This window comes from Callithrix jacchus, chromosome 10 (assembly GCF_049354715.1).
Source record: "Callithrix jacchus isolate 240 chromosome 10, calJac240_pri, whole genome shotgun sequence".
NCBI lineage: Eukaryota > Metazoa > Chordata > Mammalia > Primates > Cebidae > Callithrix > Callithrix jacchus.
In genome coordinates this window covers 68,565,735-68,583,348 of record NC_133511.1, presented here as the reverse complement: position 1 = coordinate 68,583,348, position 17,614 = coordinate 68,565,735, and the positions used below count along the sequence as shown (strand labels likewise).

The following is a 17,614-nucleotide window of genomic DNA, read 5'->3' as shown; positions in this document are numbered from 1 at the left end:
AAATAATTTGTACTCAGGAAATGACAATTTTTAAGTTAACATGTCCTCTTGTCTGGGAACCTGCAGTACAACTACATCCTCTATTGACTTTCAGAGGCTCCTCTTACCTGGCACCAATTAATTTCTCAAACAGACTTTCTGTTATTTTAAAAAAGTTTCCTGAGTTCAAGCAATTCTCCTGTCTCAGCATCCCGAGTAGCTGGGATTACAGTTGTGTGCCACCATGCCCAGCTAATTTTTAGTAGAGACGGGTTTTACCATGTTAGCCAGGCTGGTCTCAATTTCTTGACCTCATGATCCACCAGCCTCAGCCTCCCAAAGTGCTGGGATTACAGGAGTGTGCCACAGTGTCTGGCCAAAAAAATTTTTTTATTTAAAAAAAAAAAAGAGAGATGGAGTCTCCCTATATTGCCGAGACTGGTATCAAACTCCAGGGCCCAAGTGTTCCTACTGCCACAGCCTCCCAAAGTGCTAAGATTAGAGGCATGAGCCACCCACTGCACCCAGCCTTCAAACAGATTCCCTTCCCACCTTTTTCCTTTCCTCCTCCCTTCCTGCTAGTCAACGGCCACATAAGAGGACCCTGGTGACTCTAGTATGAATCCTCAGCAGGCAGCAACGTGTATCAGAAAGAGCATGGGGACTAGAGTCAGTCAGTCCGGAAAGCAAAACTGACTGTGTGACTTTATTAACATCTGTGAGATTCAGGTTCTTCATCTCCAAAACAGAGACAGTATCACCTACCTCACAAGAGTCGATGGTAAACCTAATTTAAAAAATGGACAAAGGATTGGAATAGACATTTCTCCAGATAAGATATATAAATGGCCAAAGAGCACATGAACAGATGCTCAACATCACTGGCCATCAGGAAAATGCAAATCAAAACCACAATGAAGCTGGGCGTGATGGCTCATACCTGTAATCCCAGCACTTTGGGAGGCTGAGGCGGGAGGATTGCTTGGAGCCCAGGAGTTCAACACCAGCCTGGGCAATATGGAGAGACCTCCATCTCTACAAAAAAATTTAAAAATTAGCCAGGGGCTGTGGTGGTTCGTGCCTGTGATTCCAGCGACTCAGGAGGCTGAGGTAGAGCATCGCTTAGGCCTAGGAAGTCGATACTGTATTGAGCCATGATCATACCACTGCACTCCAGCCTAGGGGACACAGAAAGACCCTGTCTCAAACAGGTCTCAATAAAATAAGATTCAACGTATAATTAATGTCCAGATTAGGCAAATCTATGGAGACAGAAAGTAAATTAGTGGTTGCCAGGGGCTGGGAATAGTTGAGGAGAAATGGAGAGCGACTGATAATTAATGAGGTCTCTTTATGGCGTGATAAAAATGTTCTAAAATTGATTGTCATTATAGTTGCACAACTCTTGTGAATATATTGTGTAAACAATCGAGTTATATATTCTAAATGGTGAAGTGTATATGGAGCCAAAAAAGAGCCCAAACAGCCCAAACAATCCTACACAAAAAGAACAAAGCCAAAGGTACCACCTTACCCAACTTTAGACTATACCACAAGGCTAAAATAACAAAAACAGCATGGTACTGTACAAAAACAGACACATAGACCAATGAGACAGAATAGAGAACCCAAAAATAAACCCATACACCTATACACAACTGACCTTCAACATGGTCAACAAATATAAGCAATGGGGAAAGGACTCCCTGTTTAATAAATGGGGCTGGGATAACTGGCTATCCACATAGAGAAGAATGAAGCTGGACCTCTACCTCTCAGCATATACAAAAATCAACTCAAGATGGATTAAAGCTTTAAATGCAAAACCTAAAATTGTAAAACTTTTAGAAGAAAACCTAGTAAATACCCTTCTGGACATCGGCCTTGGCAAATAATTTATTACTAAGTCCTCAAAAGCATGACAACACCAAAAATTGACAAATGAGACCTACTTAAATGAAACAGCTTCTGCACAGCAAAACAACCTATCAATAGAGTAAACAGACAACTTATAGAATGGGAGAAAATATTTGCAAACTATTTATTTGACAATGGTCTAATATCCAGAATCTATAAGGAACTTAGGCGGGTTTTTCTTGTTTTGTTTTGAGATGGAGTCTCACTTTGTCAACCAGGCTGGAGTACAATGGCATGATCTTGACTCACTGCAACTTCTGCCTCCCAGGTTCAAGCGATTCTTCTCCCTCAGCCTCCCATGTAGCTGGGATTACAGGCATGCACCACCACACCTGGCTAATTTTTGGCAAATATTTTTAGTAGAGACAGGGTTTTACCATGTTGGCCAGGCCGGTCTCGAACTCCTGACCGCAGGTGGTCTACCCACCTTGGCCTCCCAAAGTGCTGGGATTACAGGCATGAGCCACCATACCTGATCAATAATCTACAAGGAACTTAAAGATTCTTTTACTGGACAAGTGAAAAACAAATCCCATTAAAAAATGAGCAAAAGACAAGGACATTTCTTAAAAGAAGCCATACAAGCAACCAACAACCACATGAAAAAATGTTTAACATCACTAATCATCAGAGAAACGCAAATCAAAACCACAATGAGATACCATCTCCCACTAGTCACAATGGCTGTTATTGGTGAGGGTGCAGAGAAAAGAGAATACTTATACACTGTTGGAGGGAATGTAAATTAGTTCAGCCACTGTGGAAAGCCGTTTGGCAATTTCTCAGAGAATTTATAACTACCATTCAACCCATTACTGGGTATATATCCAAAAGAAAACAAATTATTCTACCAAAGAGACAATCTCATTGCTGGGTATATATCCAAAAGAAAACAAATTGTTCTACCAAAGAGACACATGCATTCATATGTTTGTCAGAACACTATTCACAATACCAAAGACACAGAATCAATCTAGGTGCCCATCAATGGTGGATGGAATAAGGAAAACATGGTACTACACCATGGAATGGTGGTAGTATACCATGGAATACTACACCATAGTACTATACCAGGGTAGTAAATGATAATAACTTTATTATTCATTGGTACTATACCATGGAATGTGGTATTACACCATGGTATGATACCATGGAATATTACACAGCCATAAAAAGAATGAAATCATGTCCTCTGCAGCAACATGAATGCAGCTAGAAGCCATCATCCTAAGCAAATTAACACAAGAACAGAAAACCAAATACTGCATGTTCTCACTTATTTACTTTTTTTTTTTTTTTTTTTTTTTTTTTTTTTTTTGAGATGGAGTCTCGCTCTGTCGCCCAGGCTAGAGTGAAGTGACATGATCTTGGCTCACTGCAACCTCTGCCTCCTGGGTTCAACTGATTCTCGTGCTTCAGCCTCCTGAGTAGCTGGGACTACAGGCGCGTGCCACCACATGTGGCTAATTTTTGTATTTTTAGTAGAGACGGGGTTTTGTCATGTTAGCCAGGCCGGTCCTGAACTCCTGACCTCCAGTGATCCTCCAGCCTCGGTCTTCCCAAGCAGGAAACAGGTTCTTGATGGACAGACACTGTGTCTTCAACATCTCTTTATCTTTTATATAGAGAAGGCACTCATGGTCACCTAGGCTAGCCGACGGCTGGAGGACCAGCCCCTGCTTGAAAATGGTTCTCACAGACATCATGCTTTTTCTCCTTAGGAATAGGACCTCACCTCATTATCACCCCATCCTAGTATAGCAGGGGGGCTCAGAATAGATTTGATGAATTAAAGACTGGGTCAACACATATTCCACTGGAGACACCTCAAGGGCAGCCTTCCCACAGGGACCCCAAGCCCATTTTCTCTCACCTCCATGAAAGGGAAGGGGGAGACCAGGAAAGATGGCAAGGAACTTGAAGAAGACAGGCTACTGTCCCTGCCTGTCGCCCATGACAGTCACCGCGGCACCCTCTCTGGTTCAGGACCCTTTCTTTTAATGCAGACCTAGGGAGTGCTTTCCAGACCCTACATCTCACCTTCACATCACCAAATTTATAAGGTGGGGCAAACTCTTAAGAATCTGTTACTCGGTTATCTATAGACCCATCAAAACTCTGTTTTAACCTCCTGTACTTCCCACCTCTCCTAACAAAGTAGTGACATGTTCACAAGTATCTAGATTCCCTTAGATGTGTCCTATAAGGACCCTGAGGTCACCCTCTTCCCCCTCCTCCCCCAGCCCCATCCTATCCAAAGCAGTGTTCTTCCCACTCCAGGGATCCTCTGGGGCAGGGCTGGCAACAAGAAGAAGGTGGCTGCCCTCTTTGCCTCTTGGCAGCTACTTGGTTGGTCACATTTGGTTCCTCTGTGTTCCCCATCTCTACACCTGCTTGCCTTTCCTCTGCCTTTTCTTCAAGATGTTAAAAACTCGCAATAAAAAACAAATACAAAATGCTGTAATTAATAGCCAATTCCAAGCCAACCCAGCATCTCTACTAATAAACCTCAACACTTGCAAAAAGAACAATAAATTCTGCCCCTCTCTGGTTCTGAGTTGGTCTCTTTTATATAGTCTCTCTGTGTGTATGTATGTGGGTAAGTGTGTCTACATATATATTTATTTTCCTTTATTTCCCATCCAGGGAGGGGCAGAATAATGAACTGCGTGCGTCAGGGAAGATGAATCTGAGATACTAGGGAGCAGTGCAGTAAAAAGATTAAAGTGTTATTATTGTTGGGTTTTTTTCCCCCATGGTCCATTGTGACAGCTCGACCGTCATCTGTAAAAAATGTCTCAGCGAGAGATAATCATCGGAAACTCAATAAAGCGTCAGGGGGAGCCTCAGCCCCTATCAATCACTAGGTGCCTGGAAAATTTCAGCCCTCTGTCTCCCTTCCTGCTATCCATATAAATGTCTCTAATATATTTTGTGTGGTGTGTGGGACCCATCCCTGATTTGGACCTTTTGATGAAAAAATATTTATACACAAAATATGTAAATCAGTTAAAAATCATAAGACTAGTTCTTTGCCACCCAATCCTATTTTTTCTTATTTTTATAAATGCATCGAATTTATTCTGTTTAATAAAACATGTCAACTAGTCTATCATACTCTCCTAGGACACAGACACACACACATGTACACACACACAGGGATTGAGAGAGAGTGAGTTTGGAGGGCTAAAAGGATGGAAACAATTAACCTAACTGGCTGATTTATTTAATCATGCAGTTGGCCAAAATGTATCCTGGTAACTCTATGGTGGCCAGAACCAGAACTATGGAGAAATGACAGGTAGAAACATTGGCCATGGAGCGTGACAAGTCTCTGAGTGAGCCTGGACAAGGATGAGGAGGGCTGTGACATTATTAAAAATAACAACTTGCCCACACAGCTTTTGGCCTGGCAGGTTCCCAAGCCTTCGGACAAGCCAGAGATCTGAGCTAAGTGTGGGGCATGTGTAGGCTGATATGGTTGCTGGGGCTTAGAAAAGAGCAGCATTTGACATCCTCACTCTGCCTCAGTTTCCTTTAGTACCTGCATCATAGGGTTGCTGTAAATACATAGTAAGTATCAATCAATGTTATATGTTACCCTGCAGCTATCATCATCGCTGTCATCTCATTATCACCTCCTTCTGCTTCTCAACCCTGGAAGGAATCAGTTCCTGCAGTGCCCTCTCCTTTAGGACCTTCAAGCCTCTTCTCTGTCTAAAGGATAAAGTCCAGGTGTCTTGATCTGGCCCTAGTCTACTAATACTGCATCTTTATTGCACATCACTGTCTAAAATGAATCTTCTGCTGCGTGCATGCTTCACCCTAACACATGTTCATCTCCCAGGGTGAAATGTAATTTTTCTGTTTCCCACATCTGAGTGTTTTGTTTTTTTGAGACAAGGTCTTACTCTGTCACCCAGGCTGTAGCGCAGTGGTGTGATCATGGCTTACTGCAGCCTTGGCCTCCTGGGCTCAGGCAATCCTCCTGTCTCAGGACCACAGGCACAACCTACTATACCTGGCTAATTAAAAAAAAATTAGGCCGGGCATGGTGGCTCATACCTATAATCCCAGTACTTTGGGAGGCCAAGGCAGGCAGATCACAGGTCAGGAGTTTGAGATCAGCCTGACCAATATGGGGAAACTGTGCCACCACTGAAAATACAAAAATTAGCTGGGTGTGGTGGTGGGCGCCTGTAGTCCCAGCTACTCAGGAGGCTGAGGCAGGAGAATCGCTTGAACCTGGGAGGCAGAGGTTGCAGTGAGCTGAGATTGCACCACTGCACTCCAGCCTTGGCGACAGAGTGAGACTCCATCTCAAAAAAAAAAGAAAAGAAAAAGAAAAAGAAAAAAATGTTGGCAGGGTGTGGTGGCTCACAACTAATCCTAGCACTTTGGGAGGCTGAGGGAGGTGGATTGCCTGAGCTCAGGAGTTCAAGACCAGCCTGGGCAACACAGTTAAACCCTGTCTCTACTAAAATACAAAAAATGTGCCAGGCATGGTGGCATGTGCCTGTAATCCCAACTACTCAGAAAGGTGAGGCATGGGAATTGCTTGAGCCCAGGAGGCAGAGGTTGCAGTGAGGTGAGATTGTGCCACTGTATTCTAGCCTGGGCGACAGAGCAAGACTGTGTCTTGAAAAAAAAATAAAATAAATTTTTGTAGAGACGGGGTCTCACAATGTTGCCTAGGTTGGTCTTGAACTCCTGGGCTCAAGCAATCCTCCTGCTTCAGCCTCCCAAAGTCTTGGGATTATAGGCATGAGCCACTACGCTTGACCACTCTGTATGTTTTGAATATAGTATACCCCTTCTCTACTCACACTCAATTGCACCCACCTGTCAGCCCTCCATACAGCTGTCCAAAATCTTTCTATATTTTGAGGCTTAAATGTCATTTATTTCCTTGACCTCTTCAGCCAGAGATTCTCTTCTCTTTGCTCTGAGAGTCCTTGTTATCTGTACCTCTTACTGGACCCTTTGTCAACTATTGTCTTGGTAATGTCTTCAGTCTTTATTAGTACTAATTACTGTTCTTGCAAGCATCTTACATTTGCACAATGCCTTGCATTTTCTCAAGTGCTTTCATAAGTACTCCAATTTGGGCTTTATAATAAGCCTATGGTGCAGGAAATACTATTCTCTACACATGAGAAAATCAAGCTCAGAGAGAGTAAAAGAATTGCCAAAGTCACACAGTTAGGTAATGGCTAAGCCATTCCTTTGACTCTAAATAATATTTGGCTCTTTGAGGATAACAGTTTGCTACCAGAGAAAAACATTTGGAAGGCTGTGTCAAAGACTGACTGACGTTCCGTAAGAGTTTAATGAGGAGGAGGATGTAGAAACAGAGGTTTACGTTCACAGAACTTCTTCTATGTTCTAGATTTTAGATTAGGGATAATATACCATCTCTAACTCTCCCAATAACCTTTATTTTACAAATAAGGAGACAGAGCCTCTGAGAGGTATAGAAAATTGCTCCAGGTGTCAGAGCCATTAATGCTCTGTACATGTAAAATACCATGGGGCTTAAACACACAGCCTCTCTAGGGGAGTGAAGCTTAAAGTGGCAAAATAAGATCTCTTGTAGGGAGGTGAAGGCCTAGATGAGTTTTCTAAGCAGTTCAAGCACAAGACCACAACTAATACCTGTAGAATCACGCTCCAAAAGGGGTAGGAGCCTATTAGAAATGCAAAACCTCGGCTCCCACCCCAGACCTAATCAATCAGAATTTCTGAAGGTAGAGTCTAGGAACCAGTGTTTTAACAAGCTTTCTAGGAGATTCTTATTTCCTTAACCTTATTATTCTCATCTGAGTTTGTGCTCTCCAAGGGCATACATTCTCCCCTCTGCTATGCTTGAGTTAGGCTGGGTACACAGTGGGTGCTGGGTAGTTAACTTAAACTGAGTAGAAGAGATAGTCAGATGAGACCATCCTTGGCATATCCTGGGGAGGGGGAGAAATATTAAACAGAGCAGTTCCATTACCGCCAGCAGGGAGTCCTAGCCACTTCCTGAACTCCAAGGCACTTGTCCACTGGTTTGTGATGCGCCAGCTTGCACCGTCCTGTCCCCCATCTGAAGACACAGAGATGGGGAGGTCAGCTGGAGCAGGCCAGGCCCTGCAGGCCCTGGAGCTGTGGGAAGGGGGCACTCAGGCTGGTGGGGTTGGTCCAAGTCCCTCTACCCTCAGAAGGGCCCTATGCCAACCCAGCTTCTGTGAGACTCCTCTTTATTCAGCTGCCACTTGGAGCTGAGAAGAGAAGCTGATTTATGACCTGCTCTGGCTGCGATTCTGCCATGTTTTATTGTTTTAATTGTACATATAAGAGGCATTCAAAATGCTTGCTTGCATTTCTGACAGCCCCAGACACCCAATGTTTATAACAGTTACTTATAAGCAGCCAGCGGCATCCCCGGCTGGGCGACTTGTTTACTGTTACCACTAATTTATTACCTCCTTCATCTGAGGATTAGGGCCCACCACCCATTAGCCAGCCACAAGTGGAACACTCCTGGAGTAGGCACGGGTAGGGCTCAAGGCACTGAATGGAATGTGGTTGATATCAGGGAATGAGTTGGCAGAGGAACAGCTATGATCCTCATACTTCTCTCCACATGTATTCCATCTCACAGACATTCTCAGCTGTGCCCTCTGCTTTTTTTCATTTTTTCCCATCTTCTTCATCCTCCAAAGCCCAACTCCAAATCCCACTTGTTTTAAGAACATTATAGGCAGGCGCAGTGGCTCACGCCTGTAATCCAGCACTTTGGGAGGCTGAGGCAGGTGGATCACCTGAGGACTGGAGTTCAAGACCAGCCTGCCTAACATGGTTAAACAACATCTCTACTGAAAATACAAAAAATTAGCCAGGCGTGGTGGCAGGTGCCTATAATCCCAGCTACTCGGGAGGCTGAGGCAGGAGAATCGCTTGAACCCAGGGGATGGAGGTTGCAATGAGCCGAGATCGTGCCATTGCACTCCAGCCTGGGCAACAAGAGCGAAACTCTGTCTCAAAAAAAGAACATTACTCAGTCTGATAGTGAGCCTAGAGCTTCTAGAACGTTAGAAATCATATGGCTGACAGGAACACTGGAGGCCAGATAATCCAATGACTTAGGGCAAGAATCCGCTTTACAACATTCACGAGGGGCAGACATCTCAACTGTTCAGTACCCTTGAGGGATGAGTTGCTCACTACCTCCCAGGCAGGCTTCCTGCCTTACACTTTGCCAAAACCCATTTCCATAGAGAAATTTTTCATTAAATGTCACTGTGCTTTACATATATATGATTACCTAACAACCCTATAAGATGGGAATTGTTACCACTATGTTACAGCCGAGAAAACTGAAATTCAGAGACTTTAAGTCATTTACTCAAGATCACACATCTAGTAAGTAATAAAGCTTAGATGAATCATTCAGATATCTGGTACTAACGCCCAATCTTTCTCTAGGACATCAATGTGCCTCTGAAGATGCCACTCTGAGAGGTGGAGAGAAAGGAAACAACAATCAGGCCAACAACACTTCCATACCAAGCATCCTTGGGCCACCTGCACCAGTAAGACTGCCCTCTACCCAGAAACACCAACCTTGACAAAATAGACCCAGCTGAGTAGGCTTCTTGCTAAGGAGCAATGCTCACATGTAAAACAATAAAGAGTGTCACTAGGAATGGCATAACCAATGACAAAGTCTTAGCAAAGATGGCAAAGAAGTTTCTTTCCTCCCTAGACTGTGTCTGTTCTCAGCAGGTAAAACAGATACAAAGCATCTTTGATGTCTTTTAGTTTTCTTGCCTCAATCCTCTTTCCTGCTCGCACCTTAAATGCTGGTATCCCGAGTAAAGGACTTATCCTCCTACCTCCCCCTCACTTTAAATCCTTTCTTTCTTTGGGCAATTTCAGTCACATCCATTGTTTTAACTCTCAAGAAAATGGCCAATACTCCTAATTCCCTATCTCCTGCCAAACTACTCCTTTGAGATCTCCAGACCCACATATCTAATTATTCACTCAAAGCAGAAACTGAGGTGTCACCGTACATACCTGCTTTTCCATCAATTCTCACAATCCACTGAGTACTCAATCTTTGAATATTCTGCTATCATCTATTTACTCCATTCCCAAAGATCACCTTTAGGAATCTCCAGATATTTTAAATGTATTTTGGGAGGACAGGAACATAGCTTCTTATCAGATTCCCAAAGAGTCCATTATCCCTAAAAAGTAAAGAATCATTGCTAATCTTTCCCCTCCAATTCTTCCTCCACCCTGTCAGATGGTCCACTTAAAATGCAAGTGAATTCAACATTGCCCCACTTAAAATCCTTTAATGGCCTTCAGAATAGAGAATGAGCTCCCTAGAACTGCCTTACAAGGTCCTTCCCACATGTAACCTCCTTCACCCTCTGGCCTTACTTCTTGTTCTCCTCAATCTCGCAGCAGATGATTCCACCCGCTGTCACTCCCCAATCCCCCACCTGATGCCTCTGCATACACTGTTCCCTCTGCCTGGAAGATCCATCCCTCTTAGCCTCCTTGGCAATCTCCAACTCATCCTTAAGACCCAATTCAAGGTCACTTACCCTGTGACATTTCCCAGGCACCAGCCTGCTCTCTTCTCAGGTGGAGCTCACCACTACTTAGAGCAGTGCTGCCTACAAACTTTGTGCAGCTACCATTGCATTTATCACTCTGCATTGTGATTCCTTGTTTACAGGCTCGTCTCTGTAAATGACTGGGAGCACTGTTAAGGGGCTAGACCATGTATAATCATTTATATAATTCCAGCAATTGGCAGAGTGCCTGACACTCAGTAAGAACATGCTGAATTACACATAAATGAAACTAATAAGCAATTACAACTGTAGAGCACTTTATGATCCACATATCACATATTTTATCTCTTAATATTGAGAACAATACTTATACGGAAGACAAGGAATGTATCATTGGAGGTTAGACAGGTCTTGCCAAAGCCACAAACTACAACTCACCACCTTTCTTCAGTACTAACTGAATCAGGGCAAGGGCCACAGAAATATCTATTAGAAATTTAGTGAACTTCATGGGCTTTGGCACTGACTCCATAGTCTAATATAACAGTGAAGGACTGTCTAACTTTCCTGAGTTGTGACCATCCTGTGAATTTGCCTAGACACACTAGAAGGACAGGGAATTACAGCTCTTGTTCTACTCTACCTTCCTTACCCATCCCAAGTCAGGAAATTTTCCATGAAAAAGTCAATCCAATCCAAAAATAAGAGAACTACAGGATTCTTTTGTTTCTATTTTGTCAATGAGAATGAGTCAGAGCTGGGTATGGTACCCTGCATACAATTAACTGGCAGTCAGTATAAATTAGTTGGATGGCTGAAAAAAGAGGTTTCCTTCAATGGAAAAAGGAAAGAAAGACATGGTTAAGACTATGCTGAAGGCTTAGACTGCTGAGATGGAAGAGCCCTGAGATGATTCTAACGGACTATCACTATCCAGGTCAAAGTCAGAACGTTCAGTGCACCAAGCTGGACAGCAGAGCACATCCAAACTGATACACCCAGGAAAATAAGGCCAGCTGCCAGAAAACTGTGGCAGACAAAGGCAGTCTAGACTTTTTTAAAAAAGGTGGAGAGTTAGATCTTGCAAGCGACAGAGAGTTTATTAAGGATTCCCAACAAACTTCTAGGATGTTATTTTTGGTAACATCGGTTTGTTTTGTTTTGTTTGAGACAAGATCTTGCTCTGTCACCCAGGCTGGAGTGCAGTGGCATGATCCTGGCTCAATGCAACCTCTGTCTCCTGGGTTCAAGCGATTCTCGTGCCTCGGCCTCCTGAGTAGCTGGGACTATAGGCATGCGCCATCATGCCCAGATAATTTTTGTATTTTTAGTAGAAATGGGATTTTGCCATGTTGGCCAAGCTGGTCTTGAACTCCTGGCCTCATGTGATCTGCCTGTCTCAACCTCCCAAAGTACTGGGATTACAAGTGTGAGTCACGGCACCTGGCCTTTTTTAACAGTTCTTAAACACTTGGCTAATTACTGGGTACTAGCGTGGGTTCCCCAAGAACAATAAATCAACATGCTGGAATAACCCTATTTCCATTTTTAGAAAGGGTTATTAGACAAGAAAATAAGACAAAGGTTAGAAACATTTTAATTTTAGCAAGATATCTAGGAAAAAATCTCAAAATTTTGTGAACAAAGCAGAAAAATGGAGGATGGAAAAGAACGAAGTTTGGTAGAATTACAGCTAAGAATGCTGAATAATGCATCAAAATTATCCTGACCATGTGCTCTAGGCCTCTGTATTTAATAGAGGCCTTATAAACATTTTAATCCAAGTAAGAACATGATGGCAGGGGATCTTGTCATTGTGTTTAACTCATAAGTGCTTAAAACACTACCTGGTACATAGGAATGTGATCAATAAATATTTTGAATAAATAAATGAATCCGGAACGATCCAAGATGGCCGATCGCTAACATCCCGGGATTGCAGCTCTCAGGGAAGGCGCGGAGAACTAGAGGACGCCACACTTTCAGACAAAGTCTGGTCGCTCACGGAGCAGAAGATCCCCCAGTGGTGGAAACACAGGAGTCGCCAGCGCGACTCTCGTGGTTGGCGCAGCGGTTCCGCCGGCTCGCTCAGCGCAGAGTAAACGGGACAGGTTCCCCTTCTGACCGAGGTTTGGAGCCCCGGGAAGGCAGAGTCGCCTACTACGGAAACAAGAAGGAAGCCCGACAGGAGAATCCTGGGAAGAAAAGCACCATCAGTTTTAAGGCTGCTGCTCTGGCCCTGGGAACTAACAACCTGAAGGTCCACTCAAGAGACCTAATCTGAAAGTTGGTAATTTCAAAGACGACAGGAGGATAAATTTACAATGACGGGAAGAAACCAGCGTAAGAAAGCTGAGAATACTCAAAGTCAGAACGCCTCTCCCTCTAAAGATGATCACAGTTCCACATCGACAGTGGAACAAGGCTTGATGGAGAACGAGCGCCTCCTGATGACAGAATCACTCTTCAAGGAATGGATAATAACAAACTTCGGTGAGTTAAAAGAACATGTTGTAGCCCAACGTAAAGAAACTAGGAACTTTGAAAAAAGGTTTGATGAAATCCTATTGCGAATAGACAACTTAGAGAGGAGTATGAGTGAATTAATGGAACTGAAGAATACAATACAGGAACTCCGAGAAGTATACACAGGTTTAAACACTCGAATTGTTCAAGCAGAAGAAGGGATATCAGAGGTCAAAGTCCAACTGAATGAAATAAAACGTGAAGAAAAGATTAGAGAAAAAAGGATAAAAAGGAATGAGCAAAGTCTCCAAGAAATGCGGGACTATGTGAAAAGACCAAATTTACGTTTGATAGGTGTACCTGAATGCGACGGAGAGAATGAATCCAAGCTGGAAAATACCCTTCAGGATATTATTCAGGAAAATTTTCCTAAACTAGCAAAGCAGGTCAACATTCAACCCCAGGTAATACAGAGAACACCACAAAGATATTCCTCAAGAAGAGCAACCCCAAGGCACATAATCGTTAGATTCACCAGGGTTGAAACGAAGGAGAGGATACTAAGGGCAACCAGAGAGAAAGGTCAGATTACCCACAAAGGCAAGCCTATCAGACTTACAGCAGATCTCTCCGCAGAAACTCTACAGGCCAGAAGAGAGTGGGGGCCAATATTCAACATCCTCAAAGAACAGAACCTTCAGCCCAGAATTTCATATCCAGCCAAACTAAGCTTCACAACTGAAGGAAAAATAAAATCTTTTATGAACAAGCAAGAACTCAGAGATTTTATTACCACCAGGCCTGCTTTACAAGAGCTTCTGAAAGAGGCATTACACAGAAAGAGACAACCAGTATTAGCCTTTCTAAAAATACACCAAAAAGTAAAGAGCACCAACATAAAGAAGAATTTACACCAACAAATGGATAAAACAGCCAGTCAACATCAAATGGCAGTAACCCTAAATTTAAATTGACTGAATTTCCAATCAAAAGACACAGCCAAAACCCAACGGCATGTTACATCCAGACCTGTTTCACATGCAAGGATACACAAAGACTCAAAACAAAGGGATGGAGAAAGATTTACCAACCAAATGGAGAGCAAAAATAGATAATAAATAAATAAAAAACAGGAGTTGCAATTCTTGTATCGGATAAAATAGATTTTAAAGCAACAAAGATATAGTGGTAAAAGGATCAATGCAACAAGAGCTAACGATCCTAACACCCAGATAGGAGACATAGATTCAATGAGACAGAAAATTAATAAGGATATCAAGGACTCGAACTCAGATCCAGAACAAGTAAACTTAATAAATATTTATAGAGCTCTCCACTTCAAATACACAAAATATACATTCTTGTCAATACCACATCACACCTACCCATTAGTTTAAATGAAACATTGATTGGCCATTATTAATACCCAATTTTTTTCAAAATAAAGCAATATTTCCATTTACTCTCCCTCTTTCTCTTCCTCTTTCTTCCTCTCCTTTACTTATTTTTTTTTTTCTTTCCCTCTCTCAAAAAAAAAGAAATCAACTTGTAAACCTCTAGATCCAGGTTGGCAATGTCTCTTTCATTGCTTGATTTCCTTTCTTCCCTTCCCTGCCTCCCTCCCTCCTTCCTCCCTCCCTCCCCGCTTCCTCCCTTCCTTCCTTCCTTCATCCCTTCCTTCCTCCCTAATAAAAAAAATAAATAAATAAATAAATAAATGAATCCATAGAAAGCCCACTATTAAATCTGCAGATCACACGAAATAAGAAGACAGAGTTCCTATTTTAATTTTTATTTCATAAGGGGACATGATAGCCTTTTCAAATATTTTTGTTTCCTGTCTCTCCCTATCTACCTACCTACCCAGAATATTGGCTGCCTGGCATAAGAGTTAAATATAATCCAGAGGTTGACCAGGAAGAAAGAAGGGAAACAAAAAGGAAAGAAAGAGAAAAAGAGAAAGGATGGAAGGGAAGGGAAAAGAAAAGAAAGGAAAAAAAGAAAAGGAGGACAGAAAAAAGGAAAGGAAGGAAAGGAAAGGAAGGAAGGATGGGAGGGAAAAAAGAAAAGAAAAGAAAGGAAGAAAGGAAAGGAAAGGGAGGACAGAAGGAAGGAAGGAAGGATGGACGGACTAAGAAAAAGAAGTTAACTAGGAATGCAAAAAATTTATGTAGAGCAGGGTTGGCAAACTACATCCTCTGGGCCAAATCCAGCCTAGTATGTGTTTTTATAAAGAACATTTTATTGAAACATATCCACGTCGATTTGTTTGTGTACTGTTTATGGCTGCTTCTGTATCACAATGGTCAAGGTAAGTAGTCACAACTGAGACCAACTGGTCCACATAACTTAAATGTTTACTACTGGGCTTTTTCTAGAAAGTTTGCAGACTGCTGATCTAGAAAGTTTAATAAGAGTATTAACCTGAAGGTTACCATTAAAACACAAAGCTACAAAACTTGAATGTACGTGGTGGACACCAGTGTGACAGGAGAAGTTGGACTAGAAGGCTTCATAGCTCTAAGATTCTATGAAATAAAAAAAAAAATGTTTACTAAGCCCTGCTAGAATCCTGACAGCAGATGAGAAGGCACACAAAAGAATCTCCTACTACCTGGCCCTGCCTGCTAAACAAATGTTCCACTTTGCTTTTTGGTGAGAGCACCTGTATTAGTTTGTTTTCATGCTGCTGATAAAAACATACCCGAAAATGAGACCAAAAGGAGGTTTAATTGGACTTACAGTTCCACATGACTAGGGAGGCCTCAGAATCATGGTGAGAGGTGGAAGGCACTTCTTACATGGTGGTGGCAAGAGAAAAATGAGGAAGAAGCAAAAGGGAAACCCCTGATAAACCTATCAAATCCTGTGAGACTTATTCACTATCACAAGAATAGCACAGGAAAGACTAGCCTCCAAGGTCCACTATTTGTCCTGGATTATATAGTAAGTTGAGGGGATAGTCCCAGAGACAGGACTGCATTTTACATGAAGGAAAAAGCAGTATTCAGAGTAGTAGTATTTAGGGACTTCTGAGGCTAAGGAATTCATGAAGGCTATGTCTAGTTCTGGAGCAGGGATGGGGCAAGGTAAGTCTGCAGGAAACAGAAGAGGAACAAATCCACACTCCATGCAGTCGCCTTAATTATTTTACTGAAACCTGCTCTGTTGTCCATTCATTTGTGGCTCCATAGGCTGAAGTACTTTCAGGAAAACACTAGTTGAAATGTACTTCCTACCCCCAATTAGGTCATAAAATCAGGCCTCTATTTCTTTCCCCAAGACTTCTGAAATGACATAAAGTTAGAGCCAGAAGACTATGAAGGGCAGCTGTTTCAAGCCCTTTGGGTTCTCCATGAGTCCATAGAGATAAGGAACACAGAGATAAGGCTCTCACTCTGAGTTGCTGGTAGAACTGATACCACAGAGCAAGTCTTCATGAAAGCCACAAAAGGAGGGCTCTCAGAGAAGCAGGGCAGCCCACACTCACCTTCCAGAGAATGGATTCCCTGTTCCTTGGCAGTCTTGTAAATACTGCTGAAATCATCTCCAAGGTTTGGATCAGCCCCGGCGGCAAGCAGGACCTGTATCACACTAGAAGAAATCACAAAGACAGAAGTGTCAAAAGCAGGAAAGGCCCAAGAGGTAAAGACCCAGATCTGGAAGCATGTTTGGGGACTGGTACTGTCTCTGCTCATGGGAGTGATACAGTAGAAAAAAACACGAACTCTGGGAGGGTAAAAGGTAAGCATAGGAAAGACAGGGATAGGAAATCTTGGCCAGGTACAGTGACTAATGACTGTAATCCCAGCACTTTGGGAGGCCAAGATGGGAGGATTACTTGAGCCCAGGAGTTCAAGTCCAGTCTGGGCAACACAGTGAACTTCAGTAACAACAACAACAAAACAGCAGCCTCTGAAACTTATCAGCTGAGAAGCTTGGGACAACTTATGTAACCCCTTTCTAAGGCCCAGTTTCCACAACTCTAAAATACAAACTCTTGGCCAGGCATAATGGCTCATGCCTGTAATTCCAGTACTTTGGGAGGGCAAGGCGGGCAGATCATGAGTCAAGAGATCGAGACCATCCTGGCCAACATGGTGAAACCTCGTTTCTACCAAAAATATAAAAGTTAGTTGGGCATGGTGGCGCACAACTGTAGTCCCAGCTACTTGGGAGGCTGAGGCAGAAGAATCACTTAACCCCGGAGTCAGAGGCTGCAGTGGGCCAAGACTGCACCACTGCACTCCAGCCTAGTGACAGAGCAAGATTCCGTATAAAATAAAATACACAGTTTATCCAACAATTACTGATCAAATGCCTACCATATTCTAGTCCCTGTCCTAGGTGCTCAGGTCTGCGACCTCAGAAACAATAGTTAAATATCAAGTTACAGCAAAGTGTGATGCAGGTTACCAGAGAAGAAACATGCAGTAGAAGAAAGGAGATCAAGAAAGCCCTTCCAGCATCAGCAAGATGGCTGAGCAGGACTCTCCAGCATTTGTTCCCCAACAGAAACATCAATTTGAACAATTATCCATATGCAAAAATACCTTCACAAGAGCTAAGTAAACCAAATGGGAGATTAAAGCACCTGGGCATAGCACAGAGGTAAGAAAAGACTACCTACAGAGGGTAGGAAGCACAATTTCCCCTTACCCATATTGCCTCTCCCCAAC

The 17,614-nt window shown here is 42.9% G+C and overlaps 1 protein-coding gene across 2 annotated transcripts in view; it reads right to left on the bottom strand.

The window, feature by feature from the left end:
* CLPB (ClpB family mitochondrial disaggregase) overlaps positions 1-17,614 on the bottom strand; it is a 151,893-nt gene that overhangs the window by 83,060 nt on the left and 51,219 nt on the right. The window contains exons 4-5 of one of the 2 annotated variants that reach the window (XM_002754832.6): positions 16,426-16,529; positions 7,892-7,981 (exon numbers count right to left, since the gene is read on the bottom strand). In XM_002754832.6, the coding sequence (XP_002754878.1) occupies positions 7,892-7,981; positions 16,426-16,529 (194 nt within the window). The remainder of the gene's footprint in view (positions 1-7,891; positions 7,982-16,425; positions 16,530-17,614) is intronic. The other variant, XM_009007492.5, reaches the window with a different exon arrangement.